The following is a 14,760-nucleotide window of genomic DNA, read 5'->3' as shown; positions in this document are numbered from 1 at the left end:
GAAAACCATGCTGACAGGTCAAGTTTATCAGAAGCACTGAGGCACAGAGAGATAACAGAATTAGAACTTAAAGGAAAACTCAACTCCAGTGCAACATTAGCAAAGACAACCCAAGTCTTATCCATTTCCGGGTCATTGTGTTCAACGTCCTTTTAAAGTGCCGCTCGCTGAAATACAAGTTGACTCCATTTCTGACCTATTAAAGACACATTGGAAATTTCAAAGACATTGAGGTCATCGAGATTTTGCATTGACCACAGGTTTCATGCAATAAATAATATGAGAGAAAGAGAAAAAAGACCAGACTGGACACATTTGTACATAACAAACACACAGTCTTAAAGAGATTAAAAGTTACTAATACACAAGACAAATAAATGCATAAGAAGCCACAACACCAATTGTTAAGACATACACATATTTTTCTCCTTTAAGGATATCACAGGGTTACTGTTTTTAACATATGGCTTTTTTTTTTTTCTCAGAATGGGTTTCTGGCATTTGTTGGTGTTAGGAAACAATTTCACAAGTAGAAAACACCCCACCATTCTTTCTGTACAGTGAACCAATCCAAGCCTTTCCTCAGCAACTCGGTTTTTGCCTCCGTTTAAGGGGAACTCTCAAGTGGCACTTTATGACAATGCTGTTCATTTCATCTTTACTTGTTCATTTTTTTCCTTCCACTTGACTGTGCATTTCAATAGCATGGAAACATCCATCTGGTCATATGCATCTCAGCTCTTAGCGTCCCAACGAAGTCTAGGGGAGGTACAGCATGAGCAGACTGGCCATGAGTGGAGACAACTCAGATACCGAACACTACTCTGGCAAGGAAAGCCTCGAAAGTTAAACACGACTGTAGAAAGAGACAAAACTAAACTCACAAGGTAACCATTCCCAGATAGGCTTAGAACCTTCCACCTTTAAGGACACTGTACATAAAACTTAGACACTGTAGGAAAAAAAGTTTTAAAAACACAGACAGACAGACACACAAAAACCCAGTTGCTCAGGGAACAGTCCCTGGGTCTTAACTGGACAAATTGTAATGAACACAAATGTCACTGCCCCCAAGTACAAAACACACTAATTAATGAGGCTGTCCCCATTCTCACAATGAATCAAACTTGCAGTGTGTACAAAACAAATCTGGTAGCATCCATGAGTTTACCTCACCCCCTTTTTAATCACAACAGCAATAATTAACAGAAACTAGGTTGGCATCCAGCACCCGACTCAAACTTTAGCCAAGAGGCAAGACAGGAAAGCCAGAAACCACGCATCCTGATGCAAACCCATCGTTCCCATGGGAGGATGCTAATTGATTTCAGTGATTTTCTTCAATGTTCAAATTGGAAAGGCTGCAAATCCTTTCCAAACCAAAGCTAGTCCTCCCTTCCTCTCCCACCCCATCAGATAAAAAGGGGAGAGGCTAATTTTTAGTACCACCGTGCAGGATCTGCTAGAGCCCTCAGGACTTCTTTCCAATATGGCTTTCTCGGGGAAACCAATGTTAATGCTGGACAGGCCTCTATGGGAAACACTGGGACGGGAAGTTCACGGCTCAGTTTCCTAAAGCTAACTCTAGGGGAAGTTTAGGGTTTAGTCTCTGTGATGGATTCCAGTAAGTTCTAGCACTGGGAGGTAAGTAAGCAGGAAAAGGGAACAGGAGGAGGAAGAACAAACATGCCTTGAAAACAAAAGAGAAGAAAAATCTAAAGTTCGAAACCCATCTGCATTTCCTTTTTTTGAAAGTTTCCACAGACTACTCTTCAAAACCTGAAGTTGACATGGCAAATGACAATGATATCTGCCCCAGAAAAGAAAGAGCTCAGTAAGATGAGCTGAGTTATTATTTTTTCTTTAACAAGTGAAGTTATTTTTTAAAAAGTATTACTTTAAGGTCTGTTGTTGGGTCTCGAAAAGGATGAAAAGTCACATCAATATACAAGATTTGAACTGAAAACTTCGCCTGAGACCCTGTAATATGAAGACAAACAAATAAGAAAATGATTGCAATGTTCTCCCCTAAGGAAAAAATTTTAAGTTTAGATATCATTACTATAAGGGAAAAAAAAGACTATACTACACTATACTCATCTCTACAATGATTCATAAGATATTTATAAGGACAGAAAACACCATTACAAGTACACACTACGTGAACACATCACATTTTAAAAATTTCATATATGCATGTTTAGGATACAAGAAGATAATAGAGGTTACAGCTTCGCCAATCTCTGTAGACATATGATCCGGTCTCATTAGAGTGTGATTGTGAGTATTGTGAATCGGGAACTCTTCAGATGGTATCAGCTAAGTGTAGTCTTAAAAGCAATAGCTCTAATTGGCTCACTTGCTACTTACCTAACCTGCATCTATCAGAAACTTCTGTACCTACAGTGACCTAAAGTGCAGTATTATGTTGCTTTCTCTTCAACTTTCTACTTCTTTGATTCAATGGCTACAATTGGCATTGACTGTCAGTGAAAAGGTGAAGAGTAAAAACTGAGTCATGATCTGTCTTTCGAGAGTTTGTGTCTGATATATATAACACATAGACAGAACCAGGGTGAGTCTGTTTCCCAGAGGTTGAGAGACAAGGTAACTACAGCTCATAGAGAGACATTTGGCAGAGAAGACGTATGGGATGGTGACACGGAACCACGGTGCTAGACGTATGGAGAAACTAGCAGGGCACTCTGGTATGAATGGATGAGATCGGGCACAAATAATATGACGCAGAGGTAGAGGAAAGGACCCAAAGAATTCACAACTATGGTCATTAAAAAAAAACCAACTGAGGGAATAGAGCCGACTCTTCATTGAGGTTCTCAGCTTGCAGAGAGAAAGCATGTGAGTCCTTGGCGTACTTGAGAGTGTTGGTCCAAACGATGGAAACGGAGCCCAGTCATGAATGGAAATGGGAACTTCATCACCTTGGGGGTGTCTGAATCCACCAGCCTCATCTTACTTGAAAACATTTTCTTACCACTGCCAACCCTCCAAAGGTACCCTGTCCTGAAATTTGTGTGCCTGAATGAAACCAGGACATGGCTCAAATGAGTCCAAACCAACCATCTGGTTATCCTGCATCAGCCTGACCGGCCCCACCAGTGACAATCACAGAGGACGCTTCTCTACAGACCAACTCACGAATATCTACATGTGACTTCACTGGGAGGCGCTCCCCTCGTTGATTCGAGCCTGTGAGGTAAACCCCACCGGAAACTGACGGCGTGGACACAGGCAAACCAAGCTCCGTCCAGCTCTTGGCTGCAGCATGCAACACTATGTCCTACTTTTCTAAGTCATCACCCTCATGCGCGGGTATGAACCGAGATGTGGGGAGAAGGAAGAAGAAAAATGGGAAAACAGCTGGGGAAAGCAGCAGGGAAAGGCAGAGAGGAGAAAGAGAACCGAGTCTGGGCCATCCCATGCCATCAGACTAGCACTGGATGCCTAGTTCCAGATCCTTCACTGGCAGTTTGAGTCCCAGCGAAGAGGTCCCCAAGGGGTCGATCATGTTCTTGTAACGCTCTCCACGGTGCTGAGCTAAGAAGGGACCCCAGTCCGGCTGCGGCGAGCACACCAACTTCAGCCTCTGCAAAGAAGCCAGAGACACACAGGGTCACAGAAGCAAAGCACCCTTTTCCCCCAGACACCACTCACCCATCCGCAAACTGCATGCGACCACATTTGCCAGAACACCTGGAACCAAGAGGTCCTCAACCAGCAGAAGCAGTTAGGAAGACCAGCCCCATTAGTTAACGAGGCCAGGAATGCGTTCCAGAGGAAACTTAGTTTAGTTCACCTGAAATTATTTACATCACCCTGCAAGCAATACTCGGAGAAGGCAATGGCAAGCCACTCCAGTACTCTCGCCTAGAAAATCCCATGGATGGAGGAGCCTGGTAGGCTGCAGTCCGTGGGGTCGCTAAGGGTCAGACACGACTGAGCGACTTCACTTTTCACACATTGGAGAAGGAAATGGCAACCCACTCTAGTGTTCTTGCCTGGAGAATCCCAGGGACGGGGGAGCCTGGTGGGCTTCCGTCTATGGGGTCACACAGAGTCGGACACGACTGAAGTGACTTAGCAGCAGCAGCAAGCAATACCTCAGTTGCTCAGGGTTTGCTTTGCACAAGATTAATAGAAGATAAAGGGACCAGATTCTAATTGTACATTTCCTCCCTCCAAATGGAGAGGATCCACAAGCTGCTCTCGCTACCCCCAAACACAGTCTGCAAAGGACATGTACTCAATTACTTTGTTCTAGTCTCAGCAGTGAGTTGTTACATCAAAATAATTGGATTTTGTTTAGCATATTTCCCAAAAGTATACAAATGGCCAGGAAAAAAAAAAAAAACACTCAACCCCAAAGATACACTGCCAAGAGTGAGCAAAGATTTTAGTTATCTGTTGACAAAAATATACGCTTCTGACTTGGTTCAAAAGTGTGGGTTCTTGCAGGCGAGCTAAAAACAATGGGAATGTCGCTAATCCTTCAACTGAATGTTTCAGGGAAAACATAATTTGACCGGAGCATTTTCTAGAATAAGGAAAAAGAAGGCAGATTTCTGACTACATCAGAGGGAACAATGGTGTGTTCATTACCGATTAAAAAGAAGCTGCTTCCTATCGCTGTTAGTTTAATCTCCCCATAATCATCAGTTTGCAAACTCTGAGTCCCAAATTAACCTTAATAAATTGATATTGCCGACTTATCAGTTTAGAGGACTTCAGCCTAAGACAAGAGCAGCAGAGGCTAACGCAGCTTCTGTTCAGAAGGAAAGAGGTTACTAGGTCAGGGAGTGGGTGTCCACCTGAGGCTAGAGCAAGACATCCTTGGCGGGGAGGGGACTGTGTCAATGCACCTTAAAAAGACAACAGGCAGAATTTCCTGAGGATGGAACCTGGACCACTGCTTCAGTAAGAAGACTCCTGCATCTCCCTCTGCCAACGCGGCCTCCATCTTTAGTCCAAGAAAAACAAAGGCTACCTCCTCATCGCGTGCACATTCACGAAGCCCACTCACTCACGTGCCTCTTCCCATCTGCTGTTCCCCTCCCGAGCCCGCGTGAGATGCTCCAGAGTGCTCGTCCTCAATCTGGCTGACCGAGAGCAAGCCCCACGCAGCTGTCCTTCACTACCCGCCTCTGCACACGTGCTTCGTCACCGCGTTCTCATCAGTGCCTCCCAGGCTTGAATACCCATCAGAATCACCTGGGGGCTTGTTAAACTATGGCCAACAGAGTCCCACATCCCCAAGATTCTGGTTCAGCGGAGCAGAGTTGGAGCCTGATTATTTGCATTTCCAGGAAGTTCCCAGGCTTCCCTGGTAGCTCAGATGGTAAAGAATCTGCCTGCAACATAGGTAGACCTGAGTTCAATCCCTGGGATGGGAAGATCCGCTGAATGAAGGGAATGGCAACCCACTCCAGTAATCTTGCATGGAGAATTCCATGGACAGAGGAGCCTACATACAGTCCATGGGGTCGCAAAGAGTCAGACATAACTGAGGGACTAACACTTTTACTTTCATGATGCTTTTTTTGATGCTGCAGGTCCCTGGGCCAGGCCCTGAGAAGCGCTGATCTGGTCCAAAACAGCAGCCCGCTGGACCTTCAAGACAAGGCAGCACTGACACTTCCTAGCACGTCTGAGCACTTGATTTCTCATGAATAACAAAAGCTCGACCACACTTCACCAGTGGCTCAGCGAGGGGCTGTCCCTTTACCATCCTGTCTGGAGTGAGGTGGGGAGATTTTTGTATGAGGAGTGGGAAATGGGTTCAGCAAGGACTAAGATAGGCATCACCTCATACCAGCCATGCCCTGGACCTTTCATTACATTCTACGGGGATGTTACATTCTACATGACACGTTAATCAGCTTGGATCCCTCAGCTACGCCTAGTGATTTTAAATGTAGCTGGTAATAGGTGTTTGGAGGGGGAGGTGCCTCCGACAGAGAGAAACATCAGGAAAGGGGTGATCTGCTGTGTGGTTAACAACCAAACGCTGGGACTTAAACTCTGGGTGAGGGGAGAGGAGGAGGGGGAGCCCGTGGAGAGAGAAGACACCTGATCACTTATTTTTTGGAGCCGTCACTGCTCCGAGGAAGAACACAGTAACAGCTTGGCCTGCCGATTGGCTGAGCCCCTCCATTAGAGGAATAACACATAATAAAAACAGGTTTGATAGAAACGATAGCAACTGTAACCACTTAATCACCCAGTCTCCCACTAGAATAAGTTTAACAAATCTTTTGTTGTTTTTTTTTTTAAAGCACAGAGCTCTCAGAGCTTCTCCCCTGGGAGGGAACGGCAGGCGTACGAGCTGATACAATTACCTCAATAAATCTGCCAGGAGCCAGATGCATTTTTATCACAAACATAATCGGGATCCAGATAACGGAGCAGGCAAGCATGAGCCATCCGAGCACCATGGACCAGTTAGGGTAGCGGTAAGAGCCATAGGTCATGGGCTCCCACTGGTAGAAGCTGAAGCAAAGGATAAACTGGGAAGAAATGAGAAACATGAGTGTTAGGAGGGGGTGTGATGCCCCCAACAGCCACGTGTCAGACCCCTGCTGTGAGCTAACTGCTTTCATAGCTTTTAGCTCATTTTCCCCCCATGATGATCCTGTAAAGGAAGTATTATTACTACCTTTTCCAAATGAAAGAACTGGATTCCAGAGACGAACTGACACACACTGAGGTGCTGAGGCTGTACTTGCCATCGCATAAAAATTCAGCAATGCATGTGGGTGTCCATATACTCAGAGGAGCTGAGAGAACGAATTTAAAGGATGTACACCACGGTGACTGAGGGGTGGAGGCGGGAGAGGGGATGGTGGGTGTTTTTAAGGGGCTGTCTCTGCTTTCTATAACTGATAATCAAGCCTGAGTAATAGGCAGGAAATCCACTAGGTTAATGTGAAAGCGAATTGAATCTACTCTGCTTTCACCTTGAATGGGGAAAAGACCATCTCTAGGAGCTGCCTCTAAAGCTGGCTAAGTGGTCCCTGAGCAGTGGCTGAGCAGGAAGTTTGGTTCTATAATCAGCGGTGGGACAGAGAGAGAGGTGGCCCCACCCCCTCAAGTGACACAAGGTGGACGGGCCTTGCCACCAAATGGCGAGCTGGGGACAGGCTAATCTCAGCTCTGTCGCTAACTGGCTGAGGGACCCGTATGTCTCAGACTTCTCTGCTATAAAGCAGACCCATTTTACACCGGGTGGACAACACAGGGCTTTTCTGGAAACAACAGTCTGCTATTTACTCAGCGGATCCTCTCCCTTTTTGTTGCTTTTTTCAAAAAAATGTTTGTTTATTTGGCTGAGTGTTTATTTGGCTCCTAGCTGTGTCTCATGAGATCTTTAGCTGCAGCAAGTGAACTCTGAGTTGCAGCATGTGGGATCTAGTTCCCGGACCAGGGGTCAAACCCGGGCCCCCTTCATTGGGAGCATGGAGTCTTAGCCACTGGACCACCAGGGAAGCACCGCCCCTGTCCCTTTTAAGAGAGGTCATGATTCATTTTCAGCCCTTGATGCCCCGTTACTATGCACTAGGGCAGACAACAGTGGTAAGAAACCTCTGAAAACTTGCTTAGTGCAGCTGCAAAGGAACAAAGGAACAGATATGTTGGGAAAACGAGGCACCAGAAAAGACAGAAGAGGGGTCCTAATGGCTGTGTTGGGGGAGGGAGCACTGCCCTCAGGAAATGGAGTTCTCCCCTGTGTTCAACCCACCTACTGCAGCCTCCTCCTCCTAGAACAATGTACCCGCCTACTTCCTGCCTCCTCCTCCTCACCTCTCTGTTCTATCTTAAGCAGTAAAAGAATTGCCTGAAAATGATTGGAGGGAGTTATGTCAGGAAAGATAACACATGGAAGTGTTCTGGAAAAGTGGGAAGCATTATACAAATGGAAGGCATCTTTATGATTGCTGCAAAGCCCCTTCCTGCCAGGGCAAGTGATTATTCCAATGCAACAGTAATTCAATATATGGATTCAAAGCAGCAAGAGCCTGAAGACAATGGTTGAAAATACTGCTCCTATAAGAGATATATCTACTCCAGAGCTCCTTTAGAACATTTGCCCCTAGAGTTACAAGCTTTATTAACCAGTGTACTGGAAATAGGGCTTAATGTAATTATGGTAAGTTGCTCCATTTCATTTACTATATAAATAGCAATACATCTGCTTATGTGTGCATAAGTCAGTAACATGATCTGCCTATGTATACAATAATTGCATGCATAATATTTATAGCTCTATAAATTCATGAAGGCACATATAAAAATGATCAATTTTATTTCAGGGGTTTTGAAGTCATTGGAGCCCATAATCTCAGCTCAGTCTAGTCTCCTACAAGATTACCGTGTTACAGAAGGGCAAATGGCCAAAAAGGAAGGGTTAGACTTGGTCCTCTGATACCATTTCCTGTTACACAGATATCATATCAAATTTATCTGTGTTAACTTCTTCTTGCCATCAATTTCACCCTGCCAAGTCAGCTTTGATAAAACCCTGCTCTCAGATGAACCTGGCCATGAGAAAGGATAACTTAGGCATGGGGCCAGGTCCACCTGACATTCAGCTGATGGCAACAGAAGGTGATGCTGATGACGGAGCTGACCACTTCTTGTCTCTAGCTCCTAAATACAGGAAGATTTGGCAGAAGATGTTTCCTGGGGCCTTGCCACAGGTTTCTGTGGAGAGCTTTATCATGGAAACTGAGTAAAGCATAGTACAGCTGAGGCACTTCCTCAAAAACACAGCCAGTCCCTATTAGCCCTTTACTCTGAGACTCTGCTCCTAAAGAAAACTGGGGTGCTTTTAATCCAGAATTGGCCAAACTCCACTTGGAGATGAAAGCAACTAGGCTTTTAGAAACATACTAGAAGTGTGTTAGACACGTATTATCTTGAAGCTTAGATAACCTTGGATTTGATTCTTATTCTATCCCCCTGCAAGCTCTGTGGCCTCAGGCAAGCTCCTCAGCCTCTCCAAGCCTCAGCACAGGCATCTGTAAAGTGAGGAATCACCCAGCAAGCTGGGTGGTCGGGAGCTTAAAAGACTGTTCCTAAAGAGGCTGCCTGATGCTAGAGCCCCACAAGTCATCATGTTGATTATCACTATGTGATACATTTCTGCAGAATACAGTAAGATTCTTTGAAGCTTAATCTGTTCTAAGACAGGAGGCAAAGGTCGAAAGAATCTGGGACGGATTCTAACTTTGATTTCACCCAGGAATAAAACGTGTAGTAGTAGTAACAGTGGAGAAGGAAATGGCAACCCACTCCAGTGTTCTTGCCTGGAGAATCCCAGGGACGGCGGAGCCTGGTTGGCTGCCATCTATGGGGTCGCAGAGAGTCGGACACGACTGAAGCGACTTAGCAGCAGCAGCAGTAGTAACAGGAGTACCTGGTGAAGCTCAGCAGAGATAGGGAAAACAGCAGAGGCAGACAGGGGCAAGGGCAGGGGTGTCTCCTGTTTTCCTCTTGGTAGATGGCTCAACCCATCAGTCCTGAATTCAAGAAACTGCAAAATCTATCTTAATTCTTTTCAACTCTCATGTCCCCAGTCTGGTGGGACTTTTCAGACAAATTGCAGCCTCTGATAGGTGACATCAGATACAGATACAGACGTGCACACAGATGTGGCTTCTGTATAACGTCTCCTGTCAATGCCATAGTGAAAGTTTTTCCTGTCTAAACTTCTTTTTCTGAAAGAAATTGAGATGTTTTGATTAAAACTCACTTTGTGATGGTTTGGGGGGTGTTTTTTGCTTTTGTTTTAAGGAAAATATCTGGTGGTTTTTTTTTTTTTTACTATTTTACTGTCATGTTCCTTTAAAGAAGCTGTTAGGATGCAGCGAAACAAGGGTCTTAATCTGGTTTCTATTGCCACCTGCTGGGCTCATCCGGAACTACAGCCAGCTTCCTGCGGCCTTTGACCACAAGCCAGGGAGGAAGAAAGACAAGGTCTCTCGTCAATTACTGTGCTTGGAGAATGGATGGAGGCAAAGCCAGAAGCTAAGGCACAATAAAGGAGCAGGTGACAGGATGTGCATGTGGGTCCCTATGCAGATTTCCTGTACAGGGAGGGCTCTGATCTTTAAAAAGATGAATGTCAGATGATCTTAAAATGTCATCATCACACTTGAGGATGATAAGATAGTCCTCAAAACCAATAAAAGGAACAATAAAAGTCTAACTTCTGCTATACATATTAGTTGTATAGTGGCTGTGTTGAACAGTGTTTAAGCGTTCTAGATTTAATTAGGATTACAATTAATAGTTCTGCAATCCTAAGCAAGTCGCATAAGCTCTGGGTATCAGCTTCCTCCTCTGTAAAATGGAGATTATTATAATACTAACCCCACAGAACTCCTGTCGGGGAGAGATGAGATGGTACATAAAAAGCACTGTGCACAAAGGGTGGACCGTGATTAGCATGTGGGAACTGCGATCACACGAGGCAAACAGATACAATGGGCAGTGTTCCCTAGGGATGCTCCAAACCAAGCATGAATCCTAGCTCCGCCCTCCACCCCTCCATCAGCCTTGCGCCTTTGGGCAAGGTGCTTCACCTGCTTGAGTTTCAGTTTCCTCAGCTGAAAGACAGGAATAATATCCATCCTACCAGCTCCCCAGGCTCATCTGTATGTAGGCACACGTCTTGTTCAACATAAAGCATCGCATATGCATGCAAGGTGCTGCTGGCATGATAAAGCATGCAGTCCTTACAGTTAAAATGGTTGGAGTCACAAAGGCCCAGCAGACTTTCCAGAAAATGTTTGGCTGGAATCCAATCATCATTTCGATGTCTTCACAGAACCTTTGCAAGCCTGCAAAGAGACAAACGGAGATAGAGCATGAGGCGTGGTGGCAGGGGGGAGATGGGGTGGGGACAGCAGGAGCGCCCCTCACTTGCGTGTCATTTGGCCGGGATGGCCCCCTCTTGCTGTCAACATGACCCTACTATGTAGGAAACCATCAGACAGGTGACTCACTGCTGGGAAGATGAAGGCAAACGGAATGTTTAAATACATAGCAAACACTCTGCAGTGAAGTTCAACGTGAGATGCCATCCTACGGTGCCAGCTAGAAAGCTCCATCCCAGCCTAACCCGGGCACCACCATGCTGCCACAGTCTGACACAGTCACCTGTGTGGCTGTTTTCGCAGGTGGGCTCATGGGTTCAGCAACCAGCTCTGGCAAACCCAATTATAATCACGATCAATAAGCACAGTGTATTATGACAGCCTTGGGATTTCAAGGGAGACTCACTGTATGTTGCTTTTTATCCCCACCCTCCCAAGGATGGGCTTCCCTGGTGGCTCAGCTGGTAAAGAATCCGCCCACAATGCAGGAGTCCTGGGTTCGATCCCTGGGTTGGGAAGATCCCCTGGAGAAGGGAATGGCTACCCACTCCAGTATTCTGGCCTGGAAAATTCCATGGACTGTATAGTCCATGGGGTCACAAAGAGTCAGACACAACTGAGGGACTTTCACTCACTCCCAAGGATACTCTTCCATGAGTCAATTTATCTCTGCTTCATGGAAGATGATAAGTGCAGGCAAGAACCAATGTGACTTCCACATGGCTATCACCCACTTTGTTGAAACTCAAAGGATTGTGGTCTTCTTGGTCGCTGATCAATGTAACTATGTAAATTAAAAAGCAGACGAGAGTTTTTCTCAGGGCCCCAAACAACCAGCATTCACTCTTTGAAAAGAAAAGCCACAGAGAATTGTTGAGGAGGAAGCAGTTTCTTGTATTGTTTCCTGAGCTCACCAGAAGCGAGGCTTTCTCAGAACCGGGGGGTTGCCATGCTGAAGAGACGTGAAAGGGCCCTGAGTTTGAGCCCCTTCATAGTCAGCAGTTCTGACTGGTAGCCCCAAATAATGGGCCACCGCAGTCAAGACCTGAACACTTGAAGCAGCTATCTGACCATCTTCGGGTGTGTGTGTCTCGTTTCATGTCATCAAACTCCTTCAATGACTGGCCTCTGGACACTAGACCCTCTGGACATAAGTGAGGGTTAGAACCAAAAAAGAGATGAAAGTTAAAGATGAGGACCTCAGATGAACCTATTTGCAGGGCAGCAATAGAGACGCAGACGTAGAGAATAGACTTGCGGACACAGCGGGGTGGGATGAATGGAGAAAGTAGCAGGAAACACACACAGCACCATGTGTAAAATAGTGGGAATACACGGTGTGACCCAGGGAGCTCAGCCTGGAGCTCTGTGACAGTCTGGGGGGAGGGCGGGGCCATATGTATCCCTATGGCTGATTTACGTTGCTGTAAGGCAGAAACCACACAGCACTGTATAGCAATCGTCCTCCAATTAAAAATAATTTTAAAAAATGAGGATCTCAGAAACCCACGTGAAATCCTGAAAGTGGGACTCAGTTCTTCAAAACAGAAAAGACTCTAAAATCTTCTGTTTTCAGTATCAATCCTGTTACCAGGCCCTTCCTCTCCAGTAAACCATTCTCCAGGGAGGTGGTTGTATGCAGCTTGCCTAGGGAAACTGATGTGACGGGTTCAAGGCTAGACTGAGGAAGACACAGAGACAGCCTCCTACGGGAGGCAGGGGTGGGAGGAGAAGCGCTCAGCTTCCCCAGAGGGGACGGAGAGCTGGGTCCAGACTGCGGGAGGGGGTGGATGTTGGGTGCCCAGTTTCAGCAGGAGGCAGTTCGATGCCCAGGAGCACCCCTGGAACTGAGCAAGATGACTTGGGTTCCAGAGTTAGCACAAGCCCTGGAAAGTCAGCTTCCTCCCTTCCTGTGAGGGCTTTGAACACCTGCTCCAACAGGCTCCAGGTCCCGTGATGGCTCAGCCTGATCTGCCAGCATGGCCTGGCAGATGCTGCCCAAGGGCACCAGTAGGAGCTGCCAGGCAAGCTTCCCACCTCTTGCTCATCCCTGAGTCAGGCTCTCTAATCCCTCCATCCCCTACCCGCTCTGGCCCCCACCCAGCACAGCCCGCTCACACCCTGACCCATGCCCAAGCCCCCACCAGAGTCCCTTACTGCGTCAGTGGCTACGCCTTTGTTCCTATGGCTTTGCCTTTGTTCCTATGGCTTCCTCTGCCTGCTCTATCCTTCCCACTTGACCAAGTCCCTCATCAAGGCTAACACTAGATAGAGGAATCGATCTTGGAGCCAGGAGCTTGTGCATAGAGCTCTGCCTGCTGCATGACCTTGAACCTGCAGGGGTAAGAGAGCTGCAAAGTGATCAGAGCAACAGCTTCTCCCTGAGCTAGCAGAAAAACAACAGAAAATAAAAACAGCGGTGAACTCATAGCTACTGTTTACACTCAGACACACAGACCTGGTGCCCAGAAAGGGGCCTACCACAAGCTCCATATAACCAACCAATCCTGAACTGTTAGTCAAGGACCTGCCTCAACCAACCAATCACTCTCGCCGGTGCAACTTTGTGGCCTTTGTCTTCACGAACCACACCCTTGCCTTTGGTCTGAGTATGGTCTTCCAGGGACTGCTCTCCCCGCTGTGTGGCCGGGGCCAGCCTCCTGGCCTGTGAGCCAAGCACCTGTCCAGGGCCTGGTGCTGAGAAGGGTGCCACCCCTGGATTAATGATCTCCTGTCACCATCTTGAACAATTTTTAACATGGGGTTCCAGATTTTCATTTTGCCCTCGGTCTCACAAATTAGGTCTCCAGCCCTGTGTGTACCTCCAATTATTCTCTTACAGTTAATGTGATGTTATGGCTGCATCCCTTGGAGCCAAAATCCTATGTGTGGGATTAGATTTTCCCTGTTTTGGTTAGCAATAAGCTCAATACTAAGCCTTGGTCCTTGCTTTCGTTTATGTCCCTTTATTTCTAAAATGCCATCTTCTGGAGACCTTTTCTGGTTAGTCTGGCCCTCCTTTATCTCTGGGAAGCCTCAGGGCTCCCAGCCAGGTAAGAGTCATTACCTGCTGGAACTAACATCCCTCACAAGGACGGGGAGAAAGACAGAGTGTGCGTGGGATGTAAAACAAGTCGCTGACCAACGTGGAAGAAAACAGATCAAGACAACTGAGCACACTGTTATTTGTGGGAAACGCACAGAGTAGAGCCAAGCAGATTACCCGGCACAAGGGCTCTGAGGCAGCAGATTAATGCCATGGTTTCCCCAGCAAGAAAGTCCCTGTATTGGCTCTCAGGAAAGTACAAATCACTTTTACAAAGCGACTCTATTAGGTACAAGTCTGTTAAAGAGATTGTTCCTACACCAAACTTGGGGAGTTCCACTTTTCTAGCTACCACAAATCTGGATATTGGCCTTTGAAAAGCATTGCCTTGACAGCCTGAATCAGCTCTTTTGATCTAAAGACAAAACTTGAAAATTGTACCCAACGTATTTTAAATGATTGAATGGCAACCTCTAGCATCTAGACTCTAGAGATCATTAGAACCAAGAAGAAAACACAAATCTCTGCAATTTGTCTACTTCTTTTTCAGATTCAGCAGCCAGGATGGAAGAAGATCAAATCAGTCAGGTTCATTTCCTTTCTTCATGGGTTCATGTTCAACTTCCTTACACTAGCCTGCATTTGTTTGGGGGCTCATCATCTCAATAAAGAATCCACTGTCAACTGGAGCATACATTATATATTTGTGCAAGCTTTTCCTTTCATCTCTAACAATGATGCTAGCTTCAAATATTTCTTCTAAGATTCCCTTCTTAGAATTCCCTCCAGGTCCAAATCAGAGGGTCACACCCACATCTG

The 14,760-nt window shown here is 46.2% G+C and overlaps 1 protein-coding gene across 1 annotated transcript in view; it reads right to left on the bottom strand.

Moving 5' to 3' along the window:
* Positions 1 to 3,280: 3,280 nt before the first annotated feature.
* SLC6A5 (solute carrier family 6 member 5) overlaps positions 3,281 to 14,760 on the bottom strand; it is a 51,661-nt gene continuing 40,181 nt past the window's right edge. Inside the window, exons 13-15 of the mRNA XM_055415068.2 lie at positions 10,759 to 10,859; positions 6,357 to 6,524; positions 3,281 to 3,607 (exon numbers count right to left, since the gene is read on the bottom strand). Coding sequence (XP_055271043.2) covers positions 3,452 to 3,607; positions 6,357 to 6,524; positions 10,759 to 10,859 — 425 coding nt within the window. The 3' untranslated portion in view covers positions 3,281 to 3,451. The remainder of the gene's footprint in view (positions 3,608 to 6,356; positions 6,525 to 10,758; positions 10,860 to 14,760) is intronic.

Source organism: Moschus berezovskii, chromosome 25 (genome assembly GCF_049115385.1).
Source record: "Moschus berezovskii isolate FMDL1 chromosome 25, NW_MosBer_1.0, whole genome shotgun sequence".
In the NCBI taxonomy this organism is placed as follows: Eukaryota; Metazoa; Chordata; class Mammalia; order Artiodactyla; family Moschidae; genus Moschus; species Moschus berezovskii.
The sequence above is the reverse complement of the archived record's forward strand: the minus strand, read 5'-3'. Positions and strand labels throughout refer to the sequence as shown.